Raw genomic sequence first — 19,010 nt, forward strand, 5'->3', positions numbered from 1 at the left:
AATCCAGCATTAAGGCGGTGAGTCAACACGAATTCAGTTGGCTCCGGTTACGTGCGTGATTGTACCGGAACAAAAATAAAAAAATAAGACAAAAAATAAGAATTGAGGTGGACCAATGAGGTAACGTTAGTTGGTAAAACTTGAGAGTTGGTAAAATTCGACTATTGTCGATCTCAAACGTTGTGGCGTTGAGTCTATGCAAATTCGACCGGTTTTCGTCACACTCATTACGGTACCGGAACTAAAAAATAAAACCAACATTCGATTGGTTAGTTACGTTCATTACGATATCAGAACTAAAACAAACGCGGTGAGACCATGCGAACTCGGTCAGTTTCCAACACATTTATTAAGGTACCGGAAATAAAACAAAGCAAAAAAAAAATACAGACAAAAACAAAATTAGCGTCTTTATTGGTTTTCTTTACATATGTTACATGTCAAAACTAAAACAAAACAAAAAATATTATGTTGCACCAATAAATTGTTGCGAAGAAGCCCAAAGACGTATTTGCGGCATCAAAAACTCTTATATATATCAACATATTTAAACAAAAAAAAACATATTGAATGTGACATTCGTCAAATTCGGGTCTCGAGTTGTATTAGTTTTGTAAACTTTTTATTTTGTAAAACCGACTTAACATTTTTAAAACCTTATTTAATTATTATAAAAAATTATTATAGACCTCAATCTTAAATAAATCGATGTTTGTCATAATATAGTGTTAAGAAAAACATAAGTTCAAACTGATTTTCGTAAACTCGTTATAAGCTTTGGAAACCTTTAAACTCGTATTAAACCATGATTGAAATTGGAGGGTTTTTATTGTAAATATGTGATATATATATAAACACAAATAAACCTAACCCTAACATCATCATCCCAGCCGCCATCCCCCCCCTCCCTTTGACGTTTTCCGGCGACCTCGGATTTCCGGCGAGACTCCGGCGACGCCGATTCCGGCCACTTCCCTCTCCCCCGTAACTCTGACACCACCACTCTCCTCCCCTATCTTGGTTCTCCGGTAACCCCGGCCCGCAGCCAAAACCCCCTTTTTCCCCACATTGGTTTCGTTTTTCCGCGCGACCGAAAAGCCGGCCGCCGTGCCACTTCATCGTGCCATCTCCGTGTCTCTCACTCAGCTCTCTCTATCTCTTCGTCTCTCTCTTTATCTCTATATCTCTCAGTCTCCCTCTTTATCTCTCTCACCTCTCTCTGCTCTCTCGGCTCTCTCACCTCTCTCGACTCTCTCTCTCTCTCTTTCTCTGATTTGATTTTCCGGCGCGCCTCCGGTGACAGGGTAGGAAGCCTAGTGGTGGTGACCCACCGCGTGTCCGGCAGCCTTCATCTCCGACGACCTCGTGAACAGCTAATAGTAAAATTAACATTTGCGGGTTTAATTATGAGTTTAATGAATAAATCGTTATCTTGGTTCGGTTGGTTTGTACGTTATTTTTCGAACTAGAGGTCTCGGGTTCGGGTCTCATCCTAGACCGGTTTTAATATTATTTTTATATTTAACAAATTTATTGTTACTATTAGTATTAATATCAATACATAAAGATTATTATTAGTATTATTACATATAACTTACTATTATATTTATTAATTGATAATATAATTATTATTATCATTATTATTATAAATATTAAAGTTATTAATATTATTAAAGATCATATCATAATTTATTAAAATCATATTTTTATCATTAATTATTAGCAATAATATTATTATAGTTATTTTGTGAACTCGTTTAGGAATCGAACCAACATCGAGTATGGTATCATTATTTACTATCAATAGTATCTATTATTGTTATTGTTTTTATCAACAACACTTTAATTAATACTAAGATCTTTATTCTTTAACTATTATTATTAGTATTATACTATATATTAATTATTAATAATAATTATTGTAATTTATTATTACCATCTTTTTCTTATATATCTATATATATATATATATAACATTTTTTTTGAATTATTATCACTACTATCATTATTAATTAATGATATTATTATAAGCTTTATTTTCAATTCATTTTTATAAAAACCGAACCCCTCGTTAAGGATTTCATTTACGATTTCAACTATAGTTTCATTATGGTTTCAAATTCATTAATATATATTACATTATTTATTTTAGCTAAGGTGTTTATCGATTCAAGTCGGATCTGTTCGTTTACCGTTCGAGCGTCATTTATTTATCAATTTATTTTCTCGGTCCATCAATCGAGGTGAGTACTTTCATACCCCATTTTCCATCTTTAGTTTTGGGGTGACATTTCATACTTATCAAACTAAATGCTTTATTTAATTGAATCTTAAATCCACATACGTGATTGTATACTTTACTTAAATAATTGCTCGATTTGGTGTTCTATGCTTATATGCCTATGTGTTTATCGCTTTCGGTTGGTGGAACCTATAAATTCGTGAAGTATCTGGTATTCTCCTATAGCACGGTGTCGTTAACGTAATGCAATTAACGATAACTACAAAATCCTAGACTACTTGGCAGCCCCTTGTAGCTAGGTGGCGCTAATGTGTTTAGCGATTGTCTGTTTATCCAAATCTAGTGCTTTTATCTATTGTTTTGTATACAAGTTTTGTGGCTTTTCTTACTATATACTATTGTTGCTCAAACTTATGAATTGCTCACCAACCTTTGTGTTGACAAACTTTATTTTATGAAATGTTACAGGTTTGACTTTTGTTGACTCGAGGACTTGACGAAAAACGTTACCAAGACCATTAGGATATTAGTAAAACGAACAATAAAAATGTTACTTGTATTCAATTTGTTCGTGTGAACGAGATGTGTTGATTATTGATTTATGAAATAAATGAGTTGATTAAATATTGTCACTTTAAATAGTGTCTTGTGTTTTTGGGCAATCCGTTGCACCCCGGCATGTTCCGCCTCCTTTGGTCGGGGTGTGACAGATTGGTATCAGAGTCACAAGACTATAGGATAGGTGGTTAGACGTAACGACCTAGTATAGTCTTTACTTTAGGGTCCTTATACGTGTTGCCTATACGTGTTTACTCTACTTGATTGTTCATTACACTTGTTTATTTATATACTTATTTATTTTATCAAATCATAAATATACACATACACACACTTTCATAGTACTCCAAGGTATCCTTACCTTAAAACGCAAAAACATTAGTTTTTATTGTTTTTTATGGATCACGAGCTTAACTTGGATACCGTTGTTTCAAATCTCCTTAAAGATTGTCTCACATGAGATGACCACTTTAAGTAGTCGAATGCGAGCGTTCCGCTCGCCATCCTAATTTTTCGGCGTTGAAACAATAGGACTGCGGTGGTTCGTGTACTAATGTTTTGACATGGCGTTGTATTCCGATTTATTATTTTTGTTACAATCGTTATTTGAGTTGAAAAAATGAAAAGACGTGGTGGTACGTGCACATGTTTAGACCCCAACACAGTAGTTTTGTAAAAAAGTTTATAGTGTCGGAATATCAAGTCATGGTGGTTCATGCGTGATTTTTCCACCTTTAAATCTTAAAACATTATTAATACGTTTCAAGAATTTAAACCATTTTTCCTTTATTTTGTTATAAATTCTTATCACAAGTCTTCATTTATAAATGTTATATTCTTCTTATTTTTAATAATTCTTTTATATCTCGATTTTATATGGTAAAGTTTTACACCAATTTTCTCATTTTGATTTCACAAGGATTTTTATTGCAAATTTCGTTCATTAAAATCTCTTCGTTATAAAAAAATAAATAAATAAATATATGTATATATAGAGTTTGATCTATTCATAATGATTTTTAATATGCCATTTATTTTCATTAAGACGATTTACAAACGAAAAAAATCTTATTATAAATTTCATCATATTGAGAAGGTTTTATGATAAATTTCACCTCAACTTTTCAAGTAAATTTCCTATTGTATAAACTTTAAATTGTCTTTAAAGTCCTCGTACAAAAATTTTTATAAAATTTTATTTTTATAACTATTCCGTTTATTTTGGACGATCACTTCAAAATTTTAATTATTTAAACTTCTTATGACAATTTTAATTATACTACATTATATAATACATGTGGTGGAATTTTCGTTACCCGAATTTATTTCCATAACAACTTTCATCATGCAATCTTTGGTCATTATAAATTTTCGCAAATAAAAATTTACATCGTACGATTTTCCGCGTTCTAAAATTCATTATGATAGTTTTGCCATGATTTTCAAGAAAGTCACAAACTTATATCTTGTAATCTTCTTGAAACCCTCATGCAAAACTTCATAAAATTTTACTTTAAAGACAAAATCGTTTGCTCGTGATATCTCGATTTACAATGCCGGTCATTTTAACTTACCATGATATTTTTGTCACACGATATTAAGTAACGAACTTGGTAAAAATAAAAAAGAATAAAAAAATTTTCATTACGCAACTTTGTATTCCCAAAAACGACACTCATCATTCAATGTTTGATACCTCCTAACAAATTTTAACATTCAATTTACTTATTTTAAATTCCTCATAATCAAAGTTTTAATTTGATCCTTAAAAAGAAATTATTTTACTTCCTCAAGGAAATCAACTTTTATTTTTACAATAAACCTTAAAATACAAACTTTATTATCTTAGTTTACCATGATGTCTCCCACTACTTAATTAATTTTAAGCATTTTCATGAACGATTTACGTTATGCGGGTTGATTTATTTCAGATTTTCTCGTAAATTATTTTACAACTTAAGCCGACCCGACGTATCTTAACAACTCTCATTTTAGTGGAAAACTTTTAGCAAAAAAAAATTTGTATGATTCACACGCTCGGATCTAAAAAAAAATTCTATTTATAAAATATATATATTAACATGTAATTTTAATTATCAAAATTTTCGTGAACATTCCAAACATTATTTATAAATTATGATATTTTCACTTAATACTTATTATAAGTCAAAAATCTCCCTAAACGCAACCACAAGTTTCCTGAACACCCGTATTCCCTCTCAAACTACCGTCCCAAATCAAATCATCCTTACACTACAAAAGTTTTCCCACACAATCAAATATTTCCCCAAGATGAACGAAACCTAACATACCAAAGTTATACCCTCACCAACTCCAACCCCACGTAAATCCAAGATGTACAAAATCAACCCAACAAAAAGCCATAAATACCGACACTTTTATGCCATAAAAACCTATCAAATTCATTATTCAAATACTTCAAATACACCGACAAACACACCCACAAAATGCCTTGAACATATAATAACCAAAGCTTACCCAACTATGACTCAAATCCTTCGACCCATGCTAGGTCAATTCACCAAACCATATCGTCACACCGTTTCCACCCAACCATAGAGTTTGATATCAAAATAGCAACCCAAACACTCCTTAAAAAATACATGTATAAACCAAATCACCACCCAAACTAGCCAAGATCAAATTATCCAACCCATCAACTTAACCCGAGCTCAAATAAGCCAAACCTCACCTATTAGCCCAACCACTACTCACAAAAATCAGCTAAGCCTAACCCATTCAAATGACCAAAACCCAACAAACCTCATCGATTCAACTCAAGAAAACTCAACTATCCAAGCCGACCTAAACACTCACACTTCCCACTAAACTTCCAAACCATTCACCGTACGAAGCCTAAAACCCCTCCATACACACACGAGCTTCACTTTTTCCAAAAAAATTTTAGGTATATATATATATACACACACACACAACTAGTGTACTTATAACAACCTCATGTGTTCAAATAATCACTTATAGGCTATAAACTCTTTCAAGATTAACGATTTACATATTATGTCCAAATCTTATAAATCATCTTTGAAAAATCTAAGATTGTCATGACAACAAAATTGTATTATGAGGATTTGTATTCAAGGACTATTAAACGATTATATGTATGATTTCAAGGCTTTAAATATTGTCACCTAAGGTGATAAATCTCTTAATAACTTTATAAATACGAGGTTTCATTCTGAATGTTGAATGTAAGTTTTATTCAATAACAAATTACAACTTTTATCATTTTGCATAAACTCAATGAATTTGGCTTTACGAAACTTTTTAGGACGCATTTATAAATACTTTATTCTTCATATTGTGACCTGAATTTTGTTCAATAACGATTTACGTGACTATTGCCTCTTATTATCGCAAGCATCATCACTTTATATAATTTATTTTCATCACAATAACTTTATGTATACAAACTCCTTTAACAATTTGGGTTACAAGAATTACATTCAATAATGATTTAAATATTTTCCCTAGCAATGCATTACCGCGATGCTTTGTTATTATGTACATTTCTTAGAAACAATAAAACGGCCTTACTTAAGACCTCATTTTCAGTTTTAGTCTATTATACGCTACGCGATTTACATATTTCGACATTAAATTCGAGTCTCACAATTATTTCGATTTTATTTTCATTTGATGAGATGTTTATATGACAATATTATGCACATGAGATTTCATATTTGTGTTTTGATTTTCGTGACCGAATGCAAACTATTCAATAACAATTTGTGTAATACTTTCAAAACCTTAACTTCGCCGAAATCTTGTTTATCTTTTAAACGATATTATCATGACTATGTTATTTATATTTGAGCATTTATGTAAACACGATTCTATACATTATTCTATATCATTTCATCTAATCTATTAACGGTCTATGTGTGGCTGTCTACAAGTTTTGGCGCTATTAGAAACCGTTATTATAATGACGATTATATAAATGGTTTCACAATAGTGGTTGTATTCATGTTTTATCACATTTCATTGATTGTTTTGGTTGTTAATCAAATACTATTTTATTTATATTGATACGCGTATGCATCACCCCAAAGAAACTCACCCCATTCTCGTGATTTCACGCGATCGTAATCCTAATTACTTATAACCTCAAGTTTGTTCATATATGAAACTCATCGTACGCTATTATTAATTGTAACGTTGTTTACCCCGACCTCATGTACTCGCCCTTGGGTTTCTCATTTACACCTATTGGATTTTTTTTTCATTTTTCACTCTTTGAATTCTCGTTTCCTTTATTGGATTTCTCATTTCCTTCTATCAGAATTCTCTTTATTAAAATTCAACAGATTTATGTACGTTTCAAATGTTTAAGATTTCAAAAAAAAATATATAAAGGGGTGTTTGGGATTCCTTATTTTCATTGACTTATAACTTATAAACTTTTTGAAAAGTTAATAAGGTGTATAAGGTGTTTGGCAAACCATAAGGCCTTATGGATTTTAACTTATGGTGAATGCAAAATAGAGGGGTTTTGAAAAGTTAGAAATATGTAACTTATTAACTTAATGAGTTTGATTTACCTATTACACCCCTCTCAGCCTTAAACCCCATTACATTTATTTTAAAAAAGAGTGTCCCTTTTGGTCATTTTGGTTTTCCCCAACACATAAGCTAATCCAAACATTTTTTTAAAAACTTCTTTTCAAAATTTCATAAGTTTATAAGTCCTTTTAACCAAAAGTCCCTTTTCACTTAAATAAGCAATCCCAAACATACCCTAAATATGTCTTTTTAAACCACACAATGGGACGAACCATGTGGACCATACGACGATCTAAATAATTATGGGTGCACACTTAATTATCGAAATCCCCGTATGAAAGCCATAGTAAGTACACATGTGTGCGATAACTCAGACACGAGGATGATGGCAGAAAAATGACGGAAATGTGAATCATGATAAAGGCATGGTGGATACGCCGCCGGTACATCCTATATATAAATGCATTTATTTTGTTTCTCATTTGTAGCGTTTTTCGAGTTATGCAAGGATTTGACGTTATTCTTTTACTAAAATTTTTCATGCAATTTTCTTACTAAAGACAATATTCGGGAATAATTATTTTTTTCTTTAAGTTTATTTTAATTTCGGGACGAAATATCTAAAAAGTTGGGGATACTGTGACATTCGTCAAATTCGGGCCTCGAGTTGTATTAGTTTTGTAAACTTTTATTTTGTAAAACCGACTTAACATTTTTAAAACCTTATTTAATTAGTATATAATATTATTATAGACCTCAATCTTAAATAAATCGATGTTTGTCATAATATAGTGTTAAGAAAAACATAAGGGATCAAACTGATTTTCGTAAACTCGTTATAAGCTTTGGAAACCTTTAAACTCGTATTAAACCATGATTGAAACTTGGAGGGTTTTTATTGTAAATATGTGATATATATATATAAACACAAAATAAACCTAACCCTAACATTATCATCCCAGCCGCCACACCCCCCCCCCCTTTTCCGTTTTCCGGCGACCTCGGATTTCCGGCGAGACTCCGGCGACACCGATTCTGGCAACTTCCCTCTCCCCCGTAACTCCAACACCACCACTCTCCTTCCCTCTCTTGGTTCTCAGGTAACCCCGGCCTGCACCCAAAACCCCTTTTTTCCCCTCATTGGTTTCGTTTTTCCGGCGACCGGAAACCCGGCCGCTGTGCCACTTCGCCGTGCCATCTCCGTCTCTCTCACCCAACTCTCTCTATCTCTCCGTCTCTCTCTTTATCTCTCTATATCTCCGTCTCCCTCTTTATCTCTCTCGGCTCTCTCACCTCTCTATGCTCTCTCACCTCTCTCTTTCTCTCTCTATTTCTCTGATTTGATTTTCCGGCGCGCCTCCGGCGGCCGGAATTGGCTCAGGCGACAGGGTAGGAAGCTTAGTGGTGGTGACCTACCGCGTCTCCGGCAGCCTTCATCTCCGACGACCTCGTGAACAACTAATAGGTAAAATTAACAGTTGCGGGTTTAATTATGAGTTTAATGAACAAATCGTTATCTTGGTTCGGTTGGTTTGTACGTTAGTTGTTGAACTAGAGGTCTCGGGTCCGGGTCTCATCCTAGACCGGTTTTAATATTATTTTTATATTTAACAAATTTATTGTTACTATTAGTATTAATATCAATACATAAAGATTATTATTAGTATTATTACATATAACTTACTATTATATTTATTAATTGATAATATAATTATTATTATCATTATTATTATAAATATTAAAGTTTTTATTAATATTATTAAAGATCATATCATAATTAATTAAAATCATATTTTTATCATAATTATTAGCAATAATATTATTATAGTTATTTTGTGAACTCGTTTAGGAATCGAACCAACATCGAGTATGGTATCATTATTTACTATCAATAGTATCTATTATTATTGTTTTTATCAACAACACTTTAATTAATACTAAGATTCTTTATTCTTTAACTATTATTATTATTAGTATTATACTATATATTAATTATTAATAATAATTATTGTTATTATTATTACCATCTTTATCTTATATATCTATATATATATATATATATAACATTTTTTTGAATTATTATTATTATTATCACTACTATCATTATTAATTAATAATATTATTATAAGCTTTATTTTCAATTCATTTTTATAAAAACCGAACCCCTCGTTAAGGATTTCATTTACGATTTCAACTATAGTTTCATTATGGTTCAAGTTCATTAATATATATTACATTATTTATTTTAGCTACGGTGTATATCGATTCAAGTCGGATCTGTTCGTTTACCGTTCAAGCTTCATTTATTTATCTATTTATTTTCTCGGTCCATCAATCGAGGTGAGTACTTTCATACCTCGTTTTCCATCTTTAGTTTTGGGGTGACATTTCATACTTATCAAACTAAATGATTTATTTACTTGAATCTTAAATCCACAAACGTGATTGTATACTTTACTTAAATAATTGCTCGATTTGGTGTTCTATATTTATATGCCTATGTGTTTATCGCTTTCGGTTGGTGGAATCTATAAATCCATGAACTATCTGGTATTCTCTTATAGCACGGTGTCGTTAATGTAATGCAATTAACGATAACTATAAAATCCTAGACTACTTGGAAACCCCTTGTAGCTAGGTGGCGCTAATGTGTTTTAGCGATTGTCTATTTATCCAAATCTAGTGCTTTTATCTGTGTTTTGTATACAAGTTTTGTGGCTTTTCTTACTATATACTATTGTTGCTCAAACTTATGAATTGCTAAACAACCTTTGTGTTGACAAACTTTATTTTATGAAATGTTACAGGTTTGACTTTTGTTGACTCGAGGACTTGACGAAAAATGTTACCAAGACCATTAATATATTAGTAAAACGAACAATATAAATGTTACTTGTATTCAATTTGTTCGTGTGAACGAGATGTGTTGATTATTGATTTATGAAATAAATGAGTTGATTAAATATTGTCACTTTAAATAGTGTCTTGTGTTTTTGGGCAATCCGTTGCACCCCGGCATGTTCCGCCGCCTTTAGTCGGGGTGTGACATTGAATAACTAAAAAAAACCAAAAAATATGAACGGAGAATGGAGTTTTCCACAACAAAAAAATAAATAAATACCAAGAAATTTGGCTTCTTGTGTGGCTTGAAATTGATTGGTTTTTCTAATTTTCAAAGTATTAAGAATCTTTTCAACAGCCAACACACCAAGGTATCATAATTGGTTAAGTGTTAAAATAATTTAAAAATAAAATAAAATAAAACAAATAAAATATTCTAAAAAAATCTTTTCTGACACCAAACTTGCTAATTATTATATAATATAATACAATTACAAAGTTTGGTGTCGCAAAATCCTGTCTGGGCAACTTTACGACACCTTATTGATCCTTTTTAATTTGTTTTAATTTTGGTCCGTAACAAACGTAACGAAAATTGATCGAACACTTATATCACACCCCCGACCAAAGGCGGTGGAACATGCCGGGGTGCAACGGATTGATCATGAACACAAGACACTATTAAAATGACAATATTTAATCAACTCATTAATTTCATTCAATCACAAAAGTAGCACATCTCGTTCATACAAATAAACCAAATACAATAAATAAATATTGTTCATTCTTCTAATAACCTAGCGGTATCAAATAGATTGGCGCATGTCAAATAATAATCAAACCTGTAACAATGCATAAAATAGTATTTGTCAACACGTATGTTGGTGAGCAATTTCATAGTTTTGAGTATATATATAATATGAGTGAAATCCACAAACGTATATGAGACTATAAATAAAAGCATCAATCGTGGTATATAAAACATATGTAAATGATGATCATTTCTAATCGGTAACAACCGACATACTTGGATAATGAAGCCCTATTCTACTAGCACAAAGCTAAAGTAGTTAGGGGAGCGTATGGTCATAGTTATTGAGGCTCAACAACAACATAAAAATAAACACTCGTGCACGTAAAGCATATGACACATATAACACACAATAGAGCAAGTATTCTAAGTATCATACACCCTAAAGTTTATGGTTTGAGGATCGAGTATATTAAATCATTCTTGTTTTGAATAAGTATGCATGTTACCACCAAAGTATAAAAGGGAAAACGGGGGATGAAATGTACTCATGTTAACTAAGTAACTTGAAAGACTGATTCGTGAATAATTGGAGATCGGTTTAACGAGCAAGACCTAGATTAAACGGGTCTTAAGTTAGTAGATGGTTTTGAAAGCTTTTAAAGTAAAATAACTTGAAAAGTAACATAAATAATTAAAGCTTGAAGGCTAAATGTAAACACATAAGGAATTAAAGTAATTATTTTGAAAAGTAAGTTTACTTAAAGTCGGGTCTTGGTATTCTATTTATTAGCTTTTACTTAACCTTTGTTAAGTGAATATTTGGGTAATATTTCAATATTGCAAAGTTAAGTAGATACCAAAACGAGACTTTACGAGTGTTCGGATTTGTCGGTTCGAGTCTTGATAATTTGTCAAGCTCGAAGCCGAGGTTCCAAAATGTTATGAGATAACTCAATGCAATGAAAATAAGCTTAGCCAAGTGTGTAGTTCTATTAAGAAGAACCTCGACGTCCGTTAAGCGAGTGTTTGGTTTTATCGGTCCAAACTTGTTATAAGATCAAGTTAGATTTAACATACCAAGTGTTTTGAGAAAACAATTTAAAATTAGTTTATAAAATAGTTTTAGAGAACATATGAGATTCGGTGGCTCAAAACACACTAGTGTATCTTAAGCGAGTGAACTCGGTTTAGCTTGGTCTTGGTTCGGTCCTTGACTCGGAATAAAACCGAGGATAGTTGTCACATACCCAATACCATAGAAGTTATTAAAATGAACGTAGAAATTATAATACACAATTCATACTTGTAACATATTAATAAACCCTTTTAAATATAAAGTATTAAACAAGAGTTCGGTTTGGGTTCGGCTCTTGACTCAGAATGAAACCGAAAATGGTGGCCACATATCCAATACCATAGAACTCATTAAAATAAACTTAAAAATAATAATACTCAAATCTTTCATACAATATGTTAATAATAAAGTATTTAAACAAAAGTTCAGTTTTTGTTAGACTCTTGACTCGGGATGAAACCGAAATTGGTGGCCACATACCCAATACCATTGAACTATTAGAAATGATTTGGAAACTAAAAGTAAGCAAGAACTAAACAATATTGATAAGCATAAACAAAATTAAAGTATAAACTAAAGCATAAGTTAAGTATATATCAAGGACTATAATAGTCCTCCATGTAGCCTTGCCTTGTAGCACAACACTTCAACCGACCGTGACCGGAGAAGTGAAAGCCGAAGGAAACAAGGGGTGTATATTATATATATGTTGCAACATCAAGCTTCAAGTAATAAGAACTAGTTAGAACAAGGTTAGCTTTAGTTTTACCTTAAGAGGTTGAAGATGAATACTTGGATTTGAGAGAGAGTTTGAAAGATGAACAACCAAAGTGGTGTATGGAACCTTGCTTTTATAATGGTAAGAGTATGGTTCATTCAAATAGGGTAAAAATGCATGTGATTGTTAAAATGGTTAAACAAGCTTTTGATAATTGACAATAACAGTCCCTAAAGTTTGTTTTAAGTATTTTTCATCATAAAGAGGTGTTTTAACGTACCGAAAATGATGTTTTCTTGACCCGACATTTGTGAAACATAAACGAACATAAAATCTAACATTTTATTAATAACGACGAATCCGAAAGATCAAAACGGGTCAGGTTTTTGATACAACTGCAAATGCAAGTTTAACCGAAAAATGAAAAATGTTAACTTATTGGTCCCTTTTGGTGTACACATGTAATAAAATAATAATAATAATAATAATAATAATAATTTGCATATAAAAATGTTGAAAAGTTGAAGGGATTAAATTGAAAAATTAAGTTAGGGCACCCAATAGTAATTCCAGGAACTAATAAAATCACCGTCTCGGCGTTTGATCTGCAAATTTAATTGATTTCAATTTCAAAACAATCATCGTTCATAGATCTGTATCTTCTTCATCTTTGTCTCTCGTTAACCCTCTGCTCTGCGTATTATTAAAAACAAAATGGTTACTTTCTTCTTCTTCTAGTGTTATTTAATAAATGGGTGGTTTTTGATGGATTAATTTTAGGGTTTTGGTTTTGACCCAATTGCATTGCATGTTGGTTTTTGTTTTTGATTTCAGCTTCCGCTATCTCTTCTCAAGACCTCTCAAGGCCATCCTATGGTAATTTATTGTTATTGTTAATGTGGTTATTATTATTATTGTTTTTAGATTTAATATCAATTTAAACAGCACTGCTTTTCGTTAGTTAGTAATTGAAAGAACTAGGAACAAGGAACTATTGGGTTTAGATTTTTTATTTTTATTGTCGGTTTTCGAAATTGAAAGTTGCACAAAAGGGGGTCATGAACCAACAATCTACGTGCTCAAGTTAGCAGTCTCGCAGAACTCGCTAGTCTGGCATTGGAGACAGACTAATTGTGTATATGTAATTTTTCAAAATATGTATAATGTTTTAAACATTTCGAAAATTTTGAACAATTTTATCTGATTTTTCTTTTATTATGACTGGTTCCGATTAGCGGCACCTAATCATGATTCTTGCAACACTGCAAATCAGCATAATTATGCTGACAACCAAGGTTTAAAAGTACGGAATCGCGCCTCGAGGCGTTTTCCCATAGCCTCACGAGGCGTAAGCCTCGAGGCGAACGAGGCGTAAGCTCGAGGCGGGATTTAAAAATAAATATTAAAATTATATATCTTATTAAAAAAATAGTTAACATCAAACAAAGAACTTTCCAAAATAATTTCATCATCAGATTCACTAGTCATGAAAAACACACAAAAGTCTAAACCATAATAAAAGACAAGTTTGAAACCCGACACAAAAGTTTAAAACATCAAAACACAAAAAGTTTTTAATGAAATTCAAACAGCATGAAACTGGTCATCCTCAATATCATCTTCCTCAACTGAAATTACTTCAATATCGTCCTCCTCATCAATCAAACTTTTTACCGCCAAAAAAAATAGGTTTTCCCGCCTCTTACGCCTCAGCCGTACTTTCCTCCTCGACTGTTTTTTTCCGCCTCAGCTATGAAGAGGCGTACGCTTATTTTTATCCCCTGAGGCGCCGCTTCAAATTCGTTTTGTTACCGCCTCGAGGCGCCGCCTCACGGCGTTTTTTAAAACCATGCTGACAACCATATGAATTGATTATAGTACATGTGATAATCTAAATATGATATTTGTGCTTCTGAATGAAGGAAACCTAGCTCGCAATTTTGGTCATTTGATTAAGTGTCATATAAATTATATACAATATATACTATGCATCGGATTAATCTCATATACACTGCTTTCATGATTTTCAATATGAAAGTTAGTACTTGCAGAAGGCATGATTATTATCTATTTTAAGTCTTTTTACAATTACAGTACTTGTAGTGTTCATCTTTGCAGAAAATGCCGTACGTTTTGTTTTGGATTTTTGCTTATTTTAAACAACTGTTTCTACCATTTTTAGATTAAAGGACACTTAATTTGTTAAAACACATTTTATCTTTATGTATTTTTTATATGTTTATTTTCCTTAAACTTGAGTGATACATTTTTTATGAACACCAAATATAGTTTTTTGATGACAAAAAGCCAAACGGGACAATATAATATGTTGACATTTTTAATATTTTTGGAGATTTTTATGTTTTGATCTTCTATCAATTTGCTTGTTTTGTTGTTACAGCTGGTGGAGCTTAAAAATGGTGAAACTTACAATGGGCATTTAGTGAACTGTGATACCTGGATGAACATCCATCTCCGTGAAGTGATTTGCACCTCAAAAGTAATTTTAATTATTACTATATATATATTTTTTTTCAAATTTAAACTTTATATAGTTCATATGCATCCTTATTGATGGAGTGCGAACTTTTTTGACAGGATGGCGACAAGTTCTGGAGAATGCCCGAATGTTACATCCGTGGAAACACAATAAAGTATCTTCGTGTACCAGATGAGGTATTTTTTTAATATTTTATGTTGGACAAAGGTCAAGTGTTTTGAGTTTTGACCCGTCGCACAAAAATTTGTATATGGCTCCGTCTGGTATGATGCAAATTAGCCAAATCAGACATTGCTGTGCTCCAAAAGTGGGTGTTTTTTGGTAACTTGTGCCTGCTTTCGTGTGGATGAATTATCTTTTAATCTTCTTCACGTATGTATGATTGTGCAAGTTACAATTAACAATCATTTCTTTTGTTGAAGCGCATCATCTTTCTGATGATAAAACAGAGATAGGTTTCTAGCTGACCAGATTTAGTCAGCCATATATGTTATTATATTTTTGTGACTGGATTTTCTTTCGTTGGTGATTATCAGTGTGTCTTTTGGTTATTAGGCCTTTAAACAAGCCGGGCATTCACAACTGTTCACCAGGAAGTTTAACATCGTTTCTTAATTTAGTTAAACGAACGAACATGACCACATGTCACTTTTGTTTGTCTATGTTTGTTCGTTTGTGCTCGTTTATGTTTGTTAGTTTACGTTCGTTTATATTTTTGCTCAAACTTTTAGTTCCGTTGCATTATAGTCTAGTTTTATAAAATTTATACATCATTGAGTTTTAATAACTTTTAGGCCTAACAGATTGATGCGCGTGTTAACTCTTAAATGGTTTTCGCCTGGTTATACTCGTCTGATTACGTGTGTGAACCATTCTTATATACTGTTAATGAATGGACATAAGCAAACCCGAACACATTCATTTTCTTCACGAACGAACACAAACAAGAAAACTCGTCTTGTTTAGTTGTTCGTGTTTGATCGTTTGTTTGGGTTAAATCAAATGAATGAACTTAAACACACCACGTTCGTGTTCTGTTTGGTTTGTTTACAGGCCTACTGGTTGTGTTTTTTTCTAGCTGACGAGACTTACTCAACCATCTCTACCTGTTTGATACATTTTTTTTTAATTATTTTTAATGATTCTATATTTGAAAAAGTAGAACTTTGTATACAATGTTTTTTAAGTTTTATTTGTCATGGTTCTGCTTTTTGTAGGTGATTGACAAGGTTCAAGAAGAAACCAAGAACCGCATGGGTATGATCTTTTGTTCCGAGTTTTTTATAATATTTTTATTCATTTTATTTTAAGTTTGTGAATCAATTTTTTCTTGATGATAGTCAAATACAAGTCTGCATAGATTTTTAACCTTTTAGGGGTTTTGCACGAAACCAAAATAACAGACGACTGAACATAATGAAAAATCGATTGTTTGGTTTTTATGCTTTTTAAAACCATTTTTTTTGTTTGGTTTATTTTTTTGCATCAACCAAAACTGAAAACATTGAGCTGATTGGAACCGAATCAAACCAAAAATCAATTTTAAGTAATTTATAAGAAATTAATATATTGCGCAGTCCAAAAGTTTTAGGTTCAAATGTGTAATATAGTCAGTTATCCATTAATTAGATAGCTCCACAGTTTTAGGCACAAACTCATTACAGTTGGGCTGTTATTTTGGCCCACAATTTGAAGTCCAAGCGGCAAAACCAAGAAAACCGAGACTTAAAAACTCATTGTGGAAACTGAAAAAATTGAAGTTTTAAAAGCCCAAAGCCAAAAAAGAAGTATTAAAAAGACGGGTCAAAAGTTGGGTAAAAGCGTATTTCTGATTTATACCAGCTGCTAAATCACTTTACTAAGAAATTAGATTAATAATATGACTAGTGTGTTTCATAGTCAAAATTCAGTAGAAATGCGCTTTTAACTTTTCTTTTACCTTGCAGATAGAAAGCCACCTGGTGTAGGACGTGGAAGGGGACGAGGCGGTAATGATGTTGGTGGCGGCAGAAGGCAAGGTAAAGGCGGTGGCATGGGAGGTCGTGGCGGCATGGATGATGGTGGTAGAGGCAGGGGCCAAGCTGTAGGAGGTTATCCTGGTGGTAACAGAGGTGGGTATCAAATAGGATTTGTTATTCAATTTAAATGTTCGTGATTATAGTTTAAGTAACTAATAAACGAATTGGTTTTTTATCGGATTTAGGTGGAGGCCGTGGTGGTCGTGGATGATGTCTCCGAGTCCTGTTTCTGTTTCGTTAAATTTAATTTTTGTTAGGGTGTATAATCTGAATGGATTGTGGATGATGAAGCCATTGGTGTAGTGTAAATTGGAGTTTAGTTGTGGTATTTGCTCTAACTATTAAATGTTTGGTGATGAACTAATCAACATTTGGTTCAAGGAACTTGTTAGGTACTTGTATCTAATTCTCCTTTAGAGGACAAATGCAGCTTAAGTTTTCATTTTGAGCATGTTTGCTTATTATATAAAGTTCTTCAAAAATTGTAATCATGTAGTATTATTCTATTCTCGATTTCATTTTTCATTTTTTCATAGCTAAATCATTTACCAGAGTATAAATATCTATCTTTAATAAAGATGACTCCATCCACGTCAACACACATAGATCCAACTTTGCATAAATAATACATCTTTTTGTATTCTTTTTTTTTTATTATTATTATTATTATTATTATTATTATTATTATTATTTAAACTAGCTTTAAAACCCAATACTTGAGATACTTAAAACAAATATCGTTAAGATTAATAAGTTAAATGATTAAATTATAAAAAAAAAATTATATTTTATTAATTAAATGGTTTTAAACATCAAATTATAATTTTTAATGTAATGGAATATTGATACAAATGTATAGTGTATTCTTAAGAAATTTCATCACAATCACGAAAAAGATACACAAAGTGGTTTTGTAAGATGTAACTATATATATATCGAATTCTAACGAAAAATGATATTTAGTTATAAATGACATAAAAAAGTAACAACATATTATAAAATATAAAACACGCTTTTGTATTATTGTTTTGAAAGAGATGGATAAAAACTCTATACATCCATAAAGGTTCAATGAATATATGAGAATAAAATTGCTATTCATTCAATTTTTAAAAGTTTTTATCATCTTAGAACTATAAATAGCATTCATTAAATTTACCACATTTATCTTTTATACTCAAAAGTGTTTCTAAATTGATTTAACAAAAAAGATAGATTTGATTAAATTAAAAGTATAAATATTTTGATTATATTAACATAAATACCTGCATATTTTTAGTTATTTGATTAAAAGATAGATTACAATATTTTGGTTACATTGATATAATATAAATATGTTTTCATTAAAAATAAAAGCATGATTTAAGCGAAAAATTTAAGCTAGGAATGTATCTCCAAGTAGGGATGAGATTGAGACCGTACCGGTACCGACTGGTCCCGGTCTTGAAAATCCCGGTCCCGAAAATCGCGGATTCTTGGTACTGGTACCGAAATATTCGGTTCGGTACCGGTACCGAAATATTCGGTACGGGACCGGGACGGTACCGGTATTTAAGGTAAAATTTTGGGAAATACCGGTCCCGTACCGTACCGTACCGGTACCAACCGGTACCAGTCCCGAATTTGCCCATCCCTATCTCCAAGTGAGATGTGTCCCTGTTATTTTTTATTAGAATATATATGTAGATATTATTTAATTGAATAGAAATAAACATGAAGAATCAGATTGTCAAATATCTTTTAAGATACATATTTTTTT

The 19,010-nt window shown here is 31.8% G+C and overlaps 2 protein-coding genes and 1 non-coding gene across 3 annotated transcripts in view; all 3 read left to right on the forward strand.

Moving 5' to 3' along the window:
- LOC143590316 (uncharacterized) overlaps positions 1–15,409 on the forward strand; it is a 31,541-nt gene extending 16,132 nt beyond the window's left edge. Inside the window, exons 3-5 of the mRNA XM_077070832.1 lie at positions 13,568–13,609; positions 15,135–15,233; positions 15,332–15,409. Of these exons, the coding sequence (XP_076926947.1) occupies positions 13,568–13,609; positions 15,135–15,177 (85 nt within the window). The 3' untranslated portion in view covers positions 15,178–15,233; positions 15,332–15,409. The remainder of the gene's footprint in view (positions 1–13,567; positions 13,610–15,134; positions 15,234–15,331) is intronic.
- LOC143590315 (sm-like protein LSM4) lies at positions 13,572–17,637 on the forward strand. The gene is made up of 6 exons (XM_077070831.1): positions 13,572–13,609; positions 15,135–15,233; positions 15,332–15,409; positions 16,451–16,490; positions 17,180–17,344; positions 17,437–17,637. Exons 1-6 carry the CDS (start codon positions 13,607–13,609, stop codon positions 17,460–17,462), a joined length of 411 nt encoding a protein of 136 aa, XP_076926946.1. The 5' UTR covers positions 13,572–13,606; the 3' UTR covers positions 17,463–17,637.
- Positions 15,494–15,569, forward strand: LOC143590318 (small nucleolar RNA snoR127). Its single transcript, XR_013145455.1, has one exon. It is a non-coding gene; the product is annotated as a small nucleolar RNA snoR127 (small nucleolar RNA).
- Positions 17,638–19,010: the final 1,373 nt, after the last annotated feature.

The sequence above is a fragment of the Bidens hawaiensis genome, unplaced genomic scaffold, assembly GCF_021521415.1.
Source record: "Bidens hawaiensis isolate Kalapana, Puna unplaced genomic scaffold, B.hawaiensis_p1.1 tig00038474_1, whole genome shotgun sequence".
Taxonomy (NCBI): Eukaryota; Viridiplantae; Streptophyta; class Magnoliopsida; order Asterales; family Asteraceae; genus Bidens; species Bidens hawaiensis.

What these genes read in the sequence shown, in the direction of transcription:
- LOC143590315 (XM_077070831.1), top strand. An exon ending in AAGTGATTTGCACCTCAAAA is followed by an intron (nt 15,234 to 15,331) that starts GTAATTTTAATT and finishes CTTTTTTGACAG; the next exon opens with GATGGCGACAAGTTCTGGAG. An exon ending in AGAAACCAAGAACCGCATGG is followed by an intron (nt 16,491 to 17,179) that starts GTATGATCTTTT and finishes TTTACCTTGCAG; the next exon opens with ATAGAAAGCCACCTGGTGTA.